This window comes from Mytilus galloprovincialis, chromosome 3 (assembly GCF_965363235.1).
Source record: "Mytilus galloprovincialis chromosome 3, xbMytGall1.hap1.1, whole genome shotgun sequence".
NCBI lineage: Eukaryota > Metazoa > Mollusca > Bivalvia > Mytilida > Mytilidae > Mytilus > Mytilus galloprovincialis.
The window spans coordinates 5228938-5246949 of NC_134840.1; the positions used below are offsets into that span (position 1 = coordinate 5228938).

An 18012-nucleotide genomic window follows, 5' to 3' on the forward strand; every position below is an offset into this window, starting at 1 on the left:
ATGTTCTTCATGTTTGCAATACCTGAGTTGTTATATAGAATTCACCCTCACGAACAGTTTTCACAATTATACGTAACTAATATGCAATATTCTTTTCTTTTTTTAAATAATGTTATATCATGTTCAAATTAAATATATTTCCGCATTTAAAGAAGACAGGCTTAAAAAAATAAATTATTAACGAAATATTGCTACAAAGTATTGCATATTTTTTCCCCTTTGAATAAAAATTAACTTGACAAAAGTATCTTAAGCACAAGTTGCATAAAATCATTTGCATCACGAAAGGGTATTTCACATAGAAAGGATATTTGATGAAGATAATATTGTTTTGGGTAATTTAACGAAGAATTAACTGAATGTGAAAAATATCCATCGTTTCAATACCAGGTTCAATCCACCATTTTCTACATTTGAAAATGCCTGTACCAAGTCAGGAATATGACAGTTGTTGTCCATTCGTTTTTTATTTGTTTTGTCATTTGAGTTTGCCATGTGATTAGGGACTTTCCGATTTGATTTTCTCCTGAGTTCATTATTTTTGTGATTTTACTTTTTTCAAAGGTAAATTGACCTGTTTCAGTGTGGGTGGGCTAAACATGTTTACTTCAGTTCGAGAAGAATCCCCCCTTACCAAATATACCCTTTCCAGTGGTAATTTGAATAATCCACCCATTTTGAAAAAATAACGTAATTCAATAATATCAATCATTTTTTCAACTTCATATTGAACTAATACGAAATAAAACTTCGTTGAAAAACAGTTATATCATGGATTAATGTAATATCTAAGTTCATGTATTCATATATTTATGATTAACTGATTTTTGTATAATTTGACATTCACAAATATAATAGAATTCCAGCTATACAGAATGTCAGCTGAAAGCTATTTTACATAACAGTAAATATATTCGTGTTATCAATTTCCCACAAAAAGATATATCTCGTTGTATGAACCTCAAAGATGTAATATTGTGGACTTTAGTAACGTTTAGTAGACTTTTTATTTAATGTTCTAGTGTAACATAAAAACAGGGGAGAATATAATTATCTCGTGTAGTTGTAGACTGTTAAAGATGATCGTATCAATTCATCAAAATGAAACTTTAGAAAGAATGGCGAAAGATACCAAAGGAACCTCTACTCATAAGTCAAGCACACACTGATAATGCGATTGCCAAAAAAGACCGAAAGCAAACATAAGTAATCAAAACACTAGAAAGAAAATATCAGTAATAAAAACACTAGAAAGAAAACTGAGCACCCCAAGCCCCACCAAAATATCAGTGATGGTCTCAGGTGCTCTGAAGGATAAGTAGATCCTGCTCCATATGTTGTATCCGTCGTATTCCTGATGTAAGTAATTCTTATTCAAAAGGTCACATTCTAAAAAATAATTAATAACAGAAATTTGGATATCAGTAACTGATCCATATGGATTCTCAATAATTCTATTTCATTTCACAATTCTATTTGATAGTTTTTTCCGATGCATAATTTGAAAATAAAAGAAATACATTGATCTGTATCGTGTGTAATAATTTTATGTAGGGTATACATTTTGCTTTTAAAAATTAATCATTTGTTACTCGTAAGAGTGCATATGAACTTATTACATGACACATATCACAATTTATGGATTTTTAATCAATAAATAATATTTACAAAATCAAATTCTTTGGTCTCTGTCTAGTATCCTCCCTGAAAGCATAAATACAATAAATGATTTGATTTCTGATTGTTTTGTGTTTTAACGCCAGTTTTAAGCTATTTCGGCGGCCAGTTTTATTGGTGGAGGCAAATGGAGCGCTCAGAGAAAACCACCGACCTTCGATAGGAAAACTGACAATCCTAGTCGATTAAGATTGGAGTCGAGTGCACAACAATAAATGACATGCTTAAATAATACCATAGGTTTTACAATAAAAATGGCTTCAATCAAAGGCAACAGTAGTATACCGCTGTTCGAAATTCATAAATCGATTGAGAAAAAAAAACAAATCCGGGTTACAAACTAAAACTGAGGGAACCGCATCAAATTTAAGAGGAAAACTACGACACAACAGAAACACAACATTAAAATGTAACACACACAGAAACTAACTATAATATAACAATGGCCATTTTCCTGACTTGGTACAGGACATTTTAAGAAACAAAATGGTGGACCTGGTTTTGTGGCATGCCAATTCTCCCGCTAAATATAATATAACATTAAAATGACAACATTACCTGACAGGACTACAATACAAATAAATGGGAGAACATATAGGGCAAGAATCACACGAATAATAGCTAACAAAAGATACCAGGTTTAAAACTTAATACGCAAGACGCTAGTTTCGTCCACACAAGACTAACCAGTGACGCTCAGATGTAAAAAGTTTGAAAGCCTAAAACAAGTACAAAGTTGAAGAGCACTGAGGACTAAAAGTTCCAAAAAGTTTTGCCCAATACGGCTAGGGTTTTCTGTCTGGTTCTTTTTTATTTCAAGGCAGCGTATTGGATTGTTTTTTTATTGTTTCATTTTCATGTACTAGCATTGAATTGGAAGATATGAATGCTTAGTCCTCCATTTTTTTGTTCGACTTGATATGTTGTTCAGATTCAACCAATAGCATAGATTTCGTACTTGTTAGGATAGTAGAAATATTATCCTATATTGTCATTGTTCAACATGTTGTGTCTAAACGCAATCACTGTAGATATTCATTTTTACTTCACAAGAACTTTTGATGTTAAACATGAATAAACTTAAAATGTCTGTCAATGATTTCTGTACAGTTTCAAACATTCTTTCTGATAATATTAGATGTATAAAAAAATAATACTTGTATTCAACGGTTGTCGTTTGTTGCTGTTTGTCATATTTGTTTTTTTTTATTGTTTTGTTCATAAGTCAGGACGTTATTTTTCTCGTGTCATGTCTGGACCTTTTATATCTTACTATGCGGTGTGTGAATGCAGTATGGTGCCCTGTAGTGTTTTTATTTCGACGCCATTTGATCTCTGACTTATAATTGCCTCATTCTTCTATTTGTTGTATATTAAGGTAATGCCAGAGAACATTTCTATTTTCGTTTATAAATATCTACCTTTTTTCCATATTGTTTCTTGTAAGATTTTTCATAACGTTTTTTATAAGGCACGTATTGTTTACCATAATACTTAGTATTTCTTGTTCCATATGATCCCTGAAAACCAAAATGATAATTATAACTATTAGTACCAGTGGCATTATAAGGTGAGTATAGGTTATAATTAAAGACGAAGCGCTGATATTTTAGTCTGTTTCACTTTCTGTGAGTACATTTTTTGCATCATCCCATTTTTGTAGTTCCGAAGTAAACCATTCATTTTAGTCCTCATGTTTACTTGATTTCATGACAATTTTATTTTCAAAGCCTGATGAATTTTTAATCCATAAATTATCTAAACCCAGAGCGATTCAAATCTTCAATAACCGGTCTTTACTTCTGTTTAGTTTCGATAAATATCAAAAAATTATTCCGTCGGTAAAGAAAAAAACATTTTGCTACCAAACCCTCCCTCCGAAATTCAAATATTTCCCCTTTATGTTATGAAACATACTTTGATGATGGTGCTGCACCAGAGAGTAATATTAATTTCTAAATTCCGGTATAATATGATCTTACTTTTGGTTTCCCATACAGCTGCATAGCAACTTTGTGTCCATATAACCTATCCTTTTGTCGGACTAAACGGTTATTGCTATCATAAATCACCGAAGAAGGGTCACCATTTGGTCTTGTTTTGACTCCCATGTCCCGTCTTTCTGTTAAAGATGAAACATACCATGGGTCCGATCGTAAGGCTTGTGGTATAGGTGTATATTGTATCTTTCCAAAAGCTCCAAAATTAGAATCCAGCATATTTGGTCTTTGTATAGCGGAATTTGATGTATCAATCGACATTCCATCTAAACTTCTTTGAACTCCATTCACATTGAAATTATTCCCTTTAGCATTATACAAGCCATTTAAGGACATACGCTGTCGGGTTAAAAAATTGTTATTATTTTGTGATCGGTTCGGCATAATAGAATTACTTCGGGTGTCACCGAAATGATCCGGATTACCAAAACGTCTGGAGTTAAAATTACTTTTTGTTATTCCTAATCTACGTTCACTGCCACCGGCAAACATGTTTGGTGAGTCTGTTAGACGTTGTCCTGCTGATATGACATTCGATCTTACTCCACCACCTACTTCAACATTAGATAATAAATTTCTGTTATCCATGTTTCTCGATACTGGTAATCCTTTTACACCAGTTGATGGAACTACATTTCCAACGTTAGACAATCCCTTTTCTGTTCCTTGATTTCCTTGCAAGTGAACAATCAATATCATTGGTCCAACAACGTTATTAGGTGGTGTTCTTGAATTGTCAGACAATACCATTGGTCCAACAGCGTTATTATATAGTGTACTTGAATTGTCAGACGGGTTTATTGCAGTTGTTTGTCTTTCTAAAGGCTGAGCCCAGTTATGACGTTGTTGTAAATCTGTAGGGAATAAAGACAACAGTGGTGAACCGGTGTTCAAATTTTTTAAAACAATTAATGTCACATTACTTGGCTATTGCCCACAAGAAAGGCAAATATATGTATCAAATGTTTCTTGATATGGACTAATGATCATTAAAAAAAGAATAACCATATTTTAGGAAAGACAAAAGTCACAGTTTGGCTTCTGCACGATTGAATTTCGAGGTTCTAACACAATTATTGACATAATGCTATTTTTGAACAAGCAACAACGATATGGGGTATTTTTAAATGCAGAGTAAAAATAAGTAACAACTTATGGCGTATTTTTAATAAAGCGGCATCATTATATCGGGTTTTTAAGTTAAGTTATAGAGCATTTCTAAACTAATGGCAACAATAACTTGCGTATTTCTATTTTAAGAAACAACACTATCATGGCGATTTTCTGAATAAGTAACAACACCCAATGACATTTTTTCTAAATAAGCAACAAAACTATGGCGTATTTCTGAATAAGGAAGAAATTTAAGACGTGTTTCTAAATAAGTAACAACACTTTGACATATTTCTGAATAAGTAACAAAACTATGGCGTATATATGAATAAGAAACAAATGCATTGCGAATTTCTGAAAGAGTAACAACAATACGGCTTACTTTAATCGCTGTAAAAATTAAAGAGTATTACTTATCATTGTAATTTTTGTCTGTGCGTGCGCATCTTACATTTACAAATATTTACTTACGTGCCAAGTTTGGTCTACCAATTACCTGACGTCCAACTGAATCCATGGCAGCAAAATTGGTTGGTATGTTGGATCCAACATCGATCAAAAATTGTTCTCCACCATTTGAACCGATAGAAGAATCTCTCAATCCAATTGTTTCAGTAGCAGCGTCTCTTCCATTAGAGGTTATAGGATTCCCACCAACAGCAATGTCATGATGCAATTCTTCAGTGCCCACTCTATCAAACAACAATCTATCACCGGCCATATCTATCCATCCCCCATTTATGTTACTTTGTGCATCTAACCATCCTGCATTTTGATTTGAAGATGATTGCAAGGATTGGCCATTAGAATTAGCAGTTCCGCCTCCCCATTCGGTATTTCTGGTTGGAACTGGTACATCCGTTAACCAATTACCAACCGCGCTTGTAAGCATATCAGCTGATCTATCATGCTGATTTCCTTGCCTGTTCACCCACTCAGCTCCAGTATTGCCAATGCCGCCGCCATTTTGTAAGTGACCCTCTGGCCTGTTAGTCCATTCAGCTCCAGCATTACCCATGCTGTCACCATTTTGTAAGTGACGCTCTGGTATGTTAGTCCACTCAGTTCCAGTATTACCCGTGCTTCCACCATTTTTTAAGTGACGCTCTGGTATGTTAGTCCACTCAGTTCCAGTATTACCCATGTTGCCACCATTTTGTAAGTGACGCTCTGGTATGTTAGTCCACTCAGTTCCAGTATTACCCATGCTTCCACCATTTTGCAATTGACCTCCTGGCCTATTGGTAGCCCAGTGTTGTCCAGCATTTGGCATGCCACCACTATTTTGTAAGTCGATAGTTATTCCACCGATAGGCATTTGATCCCCATTCTGTGAGTGATGTTCTGGTCTGTTAGTCCATTCAGCTCCAACATTATCAATGTCACTAACCTTTCGTAAGTGAACTACTGGCCTATTATTCCAGTCAGCTCCAGCATTACCAATGTCACTAATCTTTTGTAAGTGAACTACCGGCCTACTATTCCAGTCAGCTCCAACATTACCAATGTCACTAATCTTTTGTGAGTGAACTAATGGTCTATTATTCCAGTCAGATCCAACATTACCAACATCAGTAACCTTTTGAAAATTAACTACCGGCCTGTTAGTCCAGTCCGCTCCGGGACTAGGCATGCCTCCGCTATTTTGTAAGTCGACTTTTACCCCATCGGTTGGCATATTACCCCCATTAGAAATCACAAGTTCGTATGGGTACAATTCTGTGAACTGTTCATACTGTATCCCATTTTGATTTAGTTTTGCCACGGAAGCTACTGAACCAATTGATAGCACGAGCAAGATATTCATTTTCTGAAATGATGAGTATGATAAAATGTAAAGAAATGCGGTATGTTTTTATATATTGTACGGACTTAGATCTAAATATCTAAATCATTTGATAACCAGATGCTCCGCAGGGCGTAGCTTTATACGACCGCAGAGGTTGAACCCTGAACGGTTGGGGCAAGTATGGACACAACATTCAAGCTGGATTCAGCTCTAAATTTGGATTGTGATTAAATAGTTGACACAGCATAGGTTTCTGACACAGAATGAATGTGTTCAAATGAACTTAAATTTTTTGTTTTCTCTTAGAGCAATTCATTATGCTGTTGAATATTAATCCTCTCAAAAAAATGTTTGAAGAAATTTTCTTTTTTATTTATGAAATTTCAAATGAGAAAAATTGAACCCAATTTTTTTAATCACATCCCCCTTTCCCTTATTCCAAAACTAATCTCAATTAAAATTTCTAATGGAGTTTGCAACAATAACTACTCATTTAAATACATCATAAAATATTAAGATGTAAAAAAACTGCTTGTTATCACTGAATGGTAAAGATTATTTTAATTTATCAGTTGGTAGTAAAAAGTGAATATACATTGTATATTGTATATAACAAAGCTTTAAGTTGATTCTGGACAAAGAAAGATAACTCCAATTAAAACAAAATCTTGCTATTGCACAATATTTTGCAATTAGATATTTCTTGCTTACTATTCTGGACAAAGAAAGATAACTCTAATTAAAAAAAAATTTGCTATTTCACAATATTGTGCAATTAGATATTTCTTGCCATTGCGCAATACTGTGCAATTGAAAAGACTTGCTATTGCACAATACTTAATATAATAATTTTAGATCCTGATTTGGACCAACTTGAAAACTGGGCCCATAATAAAAAATCTAAGTACATTTTTGGATTCAGCATATCAAAGAACCCCAAGATTTCAATTTTTGTTAAAATCAGACTAAGTTTAATTTTGGACCCTTTGGACTTTAGTGAAGACCAATTTGAAAACAGGACCAAAAATTAAGAATCTACATACACAGTTAGATTTGGTATATCAAAGAACCCCATTTATTCAATTTTTGATGAAATCAAACAAAGTTTAATTTTGGACCCCGATTTGGACCAACTTGAAAACTGGGCCAATAATCAAGAATCTAAGTACATTTTTAGATTCAGCATATCAAAGAACCTAACTGATTCATTTTTTGTCAAAATCAAACTAAGTTTAATTTTTGGACCCTTTGGACCTTAATGTAGACCAATTTGAAAACGGGACCAAAAGTTAAGAATCTACATACACAGTCATGACAGTTAGATTCGGCATATCAAAGAACCCCAATTATTCAATTTTGATGAAATCAAACAAAGTTTAATTTTGGACCCTTTGGGCCCCTTATTCTGTTGGGACCAAAACTCCCAAAATCATTACCAACCTTCCTTTTATGGTCATAAACCTTGTGTTTAAATTTCATAGATTTCTATTTACTCATACTAACGTTATGGTGCGAAAACCAAGAAAAATGCTTATTTGGGTCCCTTTTTGGCCCCTAATTCCTAAACTGTTGGGACCTAAACTCCCAAAATCAATACCAACCTTCCTTTTGTAGTCATTAACATTGTGTCAAAATTTCATAGATTTCTATTAACTTAAACTAAAGTTATAGTGCGAAAACCAAGAAAATGCTTATTTGGGCCCTTTTTGGCCCCTAATTCCTAAAATGTTGGGACCAAAACTCCCAAAATCAATACCAACCTTCCTTTTGTGGTCATAAACCTTGTGTTAAAATTTCATAGATTTCCATTCACTTTTACTAAAGTTAGAGTGCGAAAACTAAAAGTATTCGGACGACGACGACGACGACGACGACGACGACGCAGACGACGACGCCAACGTGATAGCAATATACGACGAAAAATTTTTCAAATTTTGCGGTCGTATAAAAATGACAGAATATTCAGTATTCTTTGTAAAACTCAAGCTCATATGATATAGTTATATACAGCAATATAAAACCAAAAAAAAAGAGAAAAGTTTGATTATTCTTGAAATATTTTAATTTACGTTTCAACTGTCTTTATTTTGTATTGATGATTTTTACAATAAATACTTACCTTCACCAACGAATGCAAATCAAAGAGTGGTTCACTGCTTTAAATTTCACAAACAAAATAGACTCTATTTATACTTTAATAAGTCATTTATCAAAATACCACCAAAATATTCATAGAAAAATATTAATAGCGTCTTTTAATACCACTATAATAAAAGATTTGTCAATAACTTTATAATGTAATACTAATGATGTTTACCTCGATTGCAATGAAATTACATGTCTAAACTTCAGGAAATGTACATGGTTTAACAATAGCAAACATGTCGTTCAAAATCTGAAAGTGCATCAAAAATTGGGTGTAAACTATTTCAATCTAAGTTATAACATACTTAATAGAATATAAAAATGATAGGTTGTTTTATAAGTTAAAACCGTCATCAAACATTTTTTCTGAGGGAGTTTAAAAGATTCCGTGTTGCTAAACCACTATCTATTCAACTTAATACCATTTGATGACATTTTCATTTAGCTCATGAGTAAGTAGACAAGACTGATAGTTCTATATTTGGTGAACAGTAATTTCCCTCTAGCAGTAATAATAGACAAAATACTGTTTTTTCTAAAGTACTATACTGGAAGACATATGAAAACATAACAAAATATTCCACCTTTATATATGTATTTGCAATAGTACACTACAGCCTGTGGTGAATCACTGATTCTAGATCGGTAAAAATATCTGACTAATAACATAGGACAACAATAGAGTAATTGGAAACTTATGGGAAACCACTTGCTTTACCACTCTTCAATGGTAACATACTTACAGTACAGAGACATTTGTTTTCATTGTAACTTTTCTATTAAATCAAATAGATGTTTTTAATTACTGCAATATCTTTTTTAATAATTTTATATTGTTTTATTGATGTCGTTACGCTTAGTATGAATGGATTCGACAACTTGATTTGAAGTTAAATATGATAAACACCTACTCGACATGTTGGGAAAAGGGTGCAATGTACCAAAATTTTGAAGTAGATGTGTGTATGAGTTACTCATTTCATCGCCTACGCATAGGACATTTGATCTTGACTTTGAATGGTGTTATATTTGGAGAAATAACTACTTCCATAATGTATGCATGCTACTAATTCAAAATGATGGTTTGGTTTTGAGGTTACCCGATTAAGGTAAATCCAGAAAAGCACCCAGCACGAATTAAGCTTATAAAGTGTTGTGCTTATATATAATTTTTGCAGCTACAATAAAACTAAGTAAACAACGCATCTCGGATAAAATTTATGATCACGAATTACATAATTCTTCACCAATTAAAGGAGTAGGTTCAGTAAGACCCCTTTTTGACCCCAAAATATAGCAGTTTTACAAAATGTTTAGAATTTAAACTATTAGTTATTTATTAGACAGTAGAATGGTTCTGCTACATAAATGTGGGCTGTTTTTGACAATACAATGCACAAATATCGGGTACTAGCACCATTAAGTCATGCTCAATTACTGAAATCTTCACTATTCTATCATTTTAGTTAAATTTTAGACGGTTTTCGTGTAAAACAAAAGTGGCCGCATTCGTGTTCATCCTCAATATTGAAAAGTAAGTTGTATTTGATGATAATACATAACATATATAAAGGTTGAGGATAAACACGGATGCGGGCACTTTCATTTTTGACAAAAACCATCTAAAAAGTGACATTTTTCGGCATATTTTGTACATTTTTCATATTTAAGCTTGAATCAGATCGTTTTTAATGACTAAATCAGTTAAAATCTTTCACATAAACTAATTGATTCCAATGAAATAGACACTTAAAAGAGAGACGAAAGATACCAAAGGGACAGTCAAACTCATAAATCTAAATCAAACTGACAACGCCATGGCTAAAAATGAAAAAGACAAACAGAAAAACAATAGTATACATGACACAACATAGAAAACTAAAGAATAAACAACACGAACCCCACCAAAAACTAAGTGTTTAAAAAGTGTTCAAAACCTAATGTCAGATGAACCTGAAATTTGAGGCCAAAATCGGTCCTTACCGGACCTACTCCTATCGTGGTAAAGAATCGGTGCAAGAAGTTCTTACTTTTGTAATTCGTAGTCATGGATTATATTCGTCATCACATAAAAAAAGTATAATTTATAAGAAATCTACAATAAAAATTAAAATCACAAAACGGAAATTTCCTTATCATGGCAAATTCAAAAGCTCAAACAAATCAAACGAATGGACAACAACTGTCATACTCCGACCTTGGTACAGGCATTTTCTCATGTAGAAAATGGTGATACAACCTGGTTTTATAGGTAGCTAAACCTCTCACTTGAAAAAGGGGAAAAGGTGTGTACCCTCGTATGTCTTTTTTTTAGATATTGTTATTTTAAATATCTCCCACTGCATTTTAATTGAAATGTTTATTAGTTACGTCGATTAATGACAGTAACAACTATTTTTACAACAGAAGGAATTTAATACAATTAATATTTATAGTCAATGATTGACAGATATTGATATAATATAAACAGAAATATATCATGTTAGACAAGATATTAAAAAATGTTAATTAATTGTAAACAATTTTTAAAATATCATTAGGATAACTGTTTTGACAAACTACACATTGTAAAGAAATAAGTATATTATATAACTGTGAAATGATATTATATCGTCATCCACTTTCAAGATATAAGAATCAGAAAATACTACTTGAGACATATTTCTCCTTGATAATTTGATTGTAGTATTATGAAAGGCAAGACGATAATATTATGCTTGTCAACATATGCCTGCACAAAGCTCCAAACGGATTACATAATTATGTAAACAATTTAGTTAAAAATATATATTGTTGTTGACATCTATATATTTCTTGAGGTCAATGTACAGTAAATAGGCCCTGTCGCAATTTAAAAAAAAGATGCATACAACTTTGGCTGTTAGTGGAACTTTAACTGAAAATTCCGAGCGAAATAGATTTATCTTTTATTTGCTACGTCACTTTATAAGTTAAAAAAAAAAGTGGAATTGTCGTAAACAACAAGGTAGCAGATTGATATTAAGATACACCCAAGAACCAGTAACCCTTATATGGTTATTTTACGTCATTTAAACGGTAATGTATGTAACAACAAATTAATTTTCAGTATTTCTCCATTTTTAATAATTAACATGTCTACACAGAGATTTAAAAAAAAATGTTTAACCCCTTCACATTTTCATATTCTTATATATGATATTCAAAATTATTTGTGTCCATCAATTATCAAAATCACTATAGTTATTTACTTTGCTCGCCATGGGTCCTTTAACTGGAATAAAATGACTTATCTTATCTGTACACCTTAAAAACTTACCATATACCATGTATAATTGACGTAATGATTATAAATATTTCAGCAACAGACTTAACCATGAACTTTAACATTGACCTATGAACCATGAAAATTATATCAATGTCACCTTAAAACCAATCCATACACTCCACATAGCTGTCCTATTGGATTAAGTATTTAAGAAATAGACCAAAGCATACGAACCTAACACTTACCAATGAAAAGGACAATGAGGTCAAGGTCAAATGAATTCTGTCAGTCAGATTTGATAACATTACAATCATTTTATACATTAAATATAGCTGACATACTGCTTATTGAGAAATGGAACAAACTAAGGAAACTTGACATTGACCAATGGAAAATGATACTAGATCATGGTCAAATGATACCTGAAAACAGATATGCACATCTATAAAGTATTCAATTCACCAAATACAGCTGCAATATTGCTTATGGTATCTATGAAACAGACCAAAACAATTCAAGTTACAGTTTATTGAAATTTTAAGAGCAATATGGTTCATAAGTAATTGTACCGAAATTACAAAGACCATAACTCCTGAATGGCAAACATGAAAATATTCAATATCAAACTAGACCATCATTTTGACATAAGAAAGAACATATTACAATTTTAAGAACATTTGTTGAACAGTTGAGAATCTAACCAACACAACGTCTAGCGTAGGTGCAAAATTTAATCTTGGTATCTATGAAGAGTTTATCTATAAAACTACTACATGAGTGTATATGATCTTGAGTATAAAGCCCTTGCACAATTGGCAAAACAAAAAACAACAAAAAAATCATTGACCAATCAATCATGTGAATGAGGTAAGGTCATGTATACCTTATCGTCATTCCATGGTTGAAATCAAAACTAAACAGGACAAAAGAAATGGTTTCAGCTTCCCAATTGAATGTTCTATTTCTTTGAAGCATCATTCCAGCAGCGCCTGCTTACGGAGTATATATTGAAGTTCCAATTGATACGATATCCTCTGATTGTATTTCCTACCATGTTTTCCTTGATAGAGGATTGCTGCTCACACTGAAGCTATCAAACCAAGAGTTCCGAATGGTGAAGTTGAAATCACCTCTGTAAATTTTATGGACACCATCACGAGTTGGTTGACCGTTATGGAATATCCGTTTGACAGATGATAACGGATATGTTCCTTATGTTGTAACTTCACTCCTCTTCCCTTTTCATGAATGTAACCTACTGAATTAAGACTATTTATCGGGTTTGTAATAACACGAGCAACACAACGGGTGTCACATGAGGAGCAAGATCTGCTTACCCTTCTGGAGCACCTGATATCACCCCCAGTTTTTGGTGGGGTTCGTGTTGCTTAGTCTTTAGTTTTCTATGTTGTGTCTTGTGTACTATTATTTAACTGTTTGTCTTTTTCTTTTCTAGCCATGGCGTTGTCAATTTATATTGATCTATGAGTTTTAACGGCCTTCTTGTATCTTTCGCCCATCTTTCGCTCATGAGTGCGAAATTCACATGATAAAAATAAAATAGTTTTTTAAATGAGCAGTCTCCAACCATTAAAATGAGTTCAAGGACAATGGACGATGGCCATACGACAAACAGAAACGCCTAACATAAGGCGTCTATATACAACGTCTTCTAAATTCTAAAATTAACAGCTTTATATCCTCATCCAGTTTAGCATACCAGTCTCATATTTTGTGACTAGTTGCATGTAAAATAAAAACAAAATATTTATAGTGTAGGGCACTCTAATGCTCACTTATGATGTACTATAAGTAATTTATAAACAAATGAATTTGACAAGGAATTGAGATGATACAGCACATACAGCATGATACTTAATTTTTGAAATCTTTGATTTATAGTTCCTAGGTACTTTGCAATGAATATGTCATGCATGGCTTTTGTCAATAAGGCTATATCAGTATTTGTTGAACAGCAAATTTGCAATGAATATTTCATACATGACTATTGTGATAAGGATATTTAACTATTCCATGAAAAGCAAATTTAAAATGAATATTTCATACATGGCTATAGTGGAAAGGATATATATGTATAATGTATAAAGGAAGTTTATCCGATATGAATATTGAAAGCATCACTATACAGCATGCTTGAATGAAGCTTAATACCAAACATAAGTTAAATCTAATTTTACATATTCACATATTAGAATATCTTAGTTAATGAGTCTCACTGAAAGGAGATCCTTTTGGATTATTACTAATGAAATTTAGTTTTCTGGTGAACTAACTAATGTTAAAAAAAATAAGGTATACCGGTTTATCTTACCTCCTATACATTTCTAGGAATATGATTGGTTAAAATCGTCTACGTGGAAACCGTGTATATTCAATATTAGGTTAGTAGGGAGGCGGGGCTTAGTTCAATACACGATTAGTAGTGGATTTACGACTTTGGCACTGTTTGATTATTTAAAAGTATTGAAAGTTCTGTTTAATATTGAAATATTAAGGTTGTTGATAATAAATAGTTATTGTTTGCATTATTTTTTTTAGTGCAGACCAATTGAAGAAGGTTCTTAAAATTGAACACTTGAAGGCTTTAATATAGAAATAAGAAGATGTGATATGATTGCAAATGAGACAACTCTAGTCTCAATTCAACAAATAAAGATAGTCAGTAAGATAAATTCGTTACATAGTGTGCTAGTGACCTAATATGATATATATACGGGGTCAGTAAATTCCATATGGGGTTCGAGCGAACACACTATGTAACTATTATTAGTAATTTATAATAATTTCAAAAAGAATATTTGATACAGCACTACTTTATTGACAAATATGGACACATATAGCACAAACAATAATCTTAACAAAAACATGAGATGAAAAAAAAACAGTGATGAAATGTTCATTTTAGCCACACTTGTTTATAAACACAATGTCTTCAATGTCTAGGCCTATCTCTCCTCGATTCTCTTCTTGATGACTGAAAAAAAATAATTTATAGTTTAAAATAATTTAACATTATGACATAGCAAGAGTAACATGTTTACTATTAGAAACTGTAAACTCAGAGTAACAATAGTGTCTATAACAAATAATGAAGTATGCACTTTGTTGTAATAACTGAAACAATGTATATCAATCTAATTCCATATTAAGTAACTGTACCAAATTAGACTTGTCTGATGAGCTGCGTCGGATAGAAATTGACCTTATGCAAGTGCACATTTACATACATATGATTTTAATTGATGCTGGAACAATCAATTACAAAAAAGATAAATTTTGGTCTGTTGTTAAATTTTTGGTATATCAACTCAATTTTCAAACATTTACAGACTTTGCATAGAGATTTTTTTTGCATATTTTAAACCGAAGTAAATAATATGAAGTATTGATATGCCTTTGCATAAATTCGATTTCTATCTGAAGCAGCTCTAATTTTTGTCAATAGTGTAAGCCAAGAAAGTAGTGAAATCTTTTAATGAGAGTTTAACTTTTCAAAATTATGAACAACTTATTTTCAATTCTAATTCTTGTAAGCTAATTTTCAAATTTCTTTCATAAGAAAAGTATTCCAACAACATATATCAATGCATCACTCAGTATAGTATGCTAACATGTTGCTTGATATAAAAAAAATATTAAAATGTTGTTTCTGGTATAGCAATGTTAATTATGAATCCTTGTGTCGGGAGAGTGTTATACCCTCTGACCACTCCTGATACAAGTCTTTGAGGGTACATAAGTGAACTGTAGTAATGCAAAACGTCTGTGTCTTATGAAATATACTCATTTTGTAGTTAACATTTCGCTAATTCATTCTAGTTGAAAAACTTTGCAGACCTGAAATCTATTGAATTTATTGTTTATTTTTTATTGTCCTAATTATGCATGATATATCTGCTACTGGTTATTAATTCAAACATATTTATTTATAGTGGATTGGGAAACAAGTTATTGCAACTTATATTAATCCCTTTCCAGGTGCAGGTGCTGCCTTGTAGCGGCATTAACCTGCTCTTTTGTCGGAATCTACGTCTTTTACGTGCAAGAGATATGGCTCTCTCTTAACACAAGTCAGCTGTTTATCCTCCCCTTCCAATGGACCTACCATTGTTTCTAAAGACCATCCTCACAAATGGTGTCAAGGGAGAGCCGAAAATTATTAACCAAGCAACAATAAATTAAACTGTGCAACATTGTATTAGGCAACAGAAAAAGCAGTAGAGTTAATTTCACTCTAAATCAACATGTTAAAGGACATTAACTACATAGAAATGTAGCATATGTTATGTTAAGCCTGTTTGTTTATGTGGAATTTATAAATATGCATGCTGTAACACTAGAGATGCTGTATTTCTACTGATTTTCTGTAAAACAATTAGTTATGACAGTAACATACAGAATCTGTAGTATCCATTGGTTCTTCAGCTATAGCTAATGTATTCTCTGGAGAAACATCCCTCATCATCACATCTCTGTCAGACTTCACTCTCTACAATTATACATACATTCTAAATAGATGTGGGTTTTTTTCAGTAAAAGGTCAATCTAACATGTTCTTGTGATTTTTTCTTAGTCACTTTGAATGTTGCATCATGAACCAATAAAATAATTCCAGCTATAAAATGTCACATCAAATTAATGTCTTGTTCTATAAAATTAACACTCCAAACTTTTTTTGCTTGGCATGTTTCCAGGTGTTAGATATATATTTTTTCATTGCAAATCAAGTCTGTATTTTAGTAAACAGGGTACACTGAGAACACAAATGCCCCAGCTCAAGCTTTGCATTGAAAATTGAACTGAGGGAAAGACTAAAGGAGGAAAAAATGAAAAGATGGAAAGATGGGTAACACTTTCTGCTCCTGTCTCCTATGGCAATCTTATGTATTGATGTTTGAAAAATAAAATTTAGGTCACTGCTCCTCTATTTCTATCAAAAATATCTGAACAACAAGTATTTTATTCAGTGTGGCCTGAGTCATTTACTACTAACCCTTGATTCTGTTGATCTTTTTTCATCTCTTTTTCTACGTTCATCTTCTTTACGCCTATCATCGTCTCTCTTTCGTCGATCATCATCCTGTTGTATTTCCTCTGACGATCTTTGTTTTTCTGCCTCCTGTCTTTGACGATCACCGTCCATATTACGGTTGCCGTCACTCAGCACCTGTACTGTTCTGATTTCCGTAACATCTTTTGGCGGAGGCATAAATTGTGATGCTGGTTCAAAACTGTCTGTTTTTTCTAGTTTGATTTGATGAGGTTGTAACATGATAAAGTTCTGTCCTTCCTCTATGTTTCTCTTTTCCTCCTGTTTTCTCTTTTCTTCTTCTGGGTCTTTCTCAAGGACATTCATGATGGTTCTAGGAATACAAGCTTTCTGTAAAACACACACACATAAAATAATCAAAATGTGGAATTCTCAATAATTTAATTGTCACTGGCTAAACTGTAACACACAGGGCTCACACTACTTAGGAATCATATTTAGAAGCTGAAAATTTGAAGTGGTGTAAATGCTGGCTTGCTACATTATTGCCTCATAGTTTGTTGCAATTCGTTTTGTCTGCTACAAAGCTTTTATAAATTCAAGATTAATTGATCTCCATTGCTCCTAACCAAAGAAGTTAAAAAACAACAAAGTAAGTAGAAAAAAAAGAGACTAACGAAAAGATTAACAAAGTATTATCAATTATAGATGGAAGTAAAATAAAGGTCAGGTGAACAAATACAAATTTTCAAGTCTTTGGTTTGACCCTCCAAAGATCAAACCCAAGAATTCCAGGCAAGCACACTACAACTGAATGTAGTTGTCAGACAAACATTTAATTTTACAATGAACCTGACCATATTAACACCAATTAATGTTAACAGATAAACCATGAAAATGAGGTTCAATGAACCCTGTAAAACAAACATCAGAATTATTGTTAAAAATTGTTAAGCTATAAATTTACCTGATGTGCTGTAAAAGTATTGACATGATCTAATAATGGCTCCCTCAGTTCTGGACAAGTATC

The 18012-nt window shown here is 32.5% G+C and overlaps 2 protein-coding genes across 3 annotated transcripts in view; both read right to left on the reverse strand.

Moving 5' to 3' along the window:
- Positions 1-1692: 1692 nt before the first annotated feature.
- LOC143069850 (uncharacterized) lies at positions 1693-6423 on the reverse strand. The gene is made up of 4 exons (XM_076244654.1): positions 5262-6423; positions 3660-4531; positions 3099-3197; positions 1693-1704 (listed from the first exon to the last, which is right to left on the reverse strand). Exons 1-4 carry the CDS (start codon positions 6421-6423, stop codon positions 1693-1695), a joined length of 2145 nt encoding a protein of 714 aa, XP_076100769.1.
- An 8366-nt stretch (positions 6424-14789) lies between these two features.
- LOC143067018 (symplekin-like) overlaps positions 14790-18012 on the reverse strand; it is a 43568-nt gene continuing 40345 nt past the window's right edge. For both annotated transcript variants that reach the window (XM_076239948.1, XM_076239947.1), the window contains 3 exons: positions 16986-17372; positions 16389-16481; positions 14790-14966 (listed from right to left, as the gene is read on the reverse strand). In XM_076239948.1, coding sequence (XP_076096063.1) covers positions 14925-14966; positions 16389-16481; positions 16986-17372 — 522 coding nt within the window. In that variant the 3' untranslated portion in view covers positions 14790-14924. The remainder of the gene's footprint in view (positions 14967-16388; positions 16482-16985; positions 17373-18012) is intronic.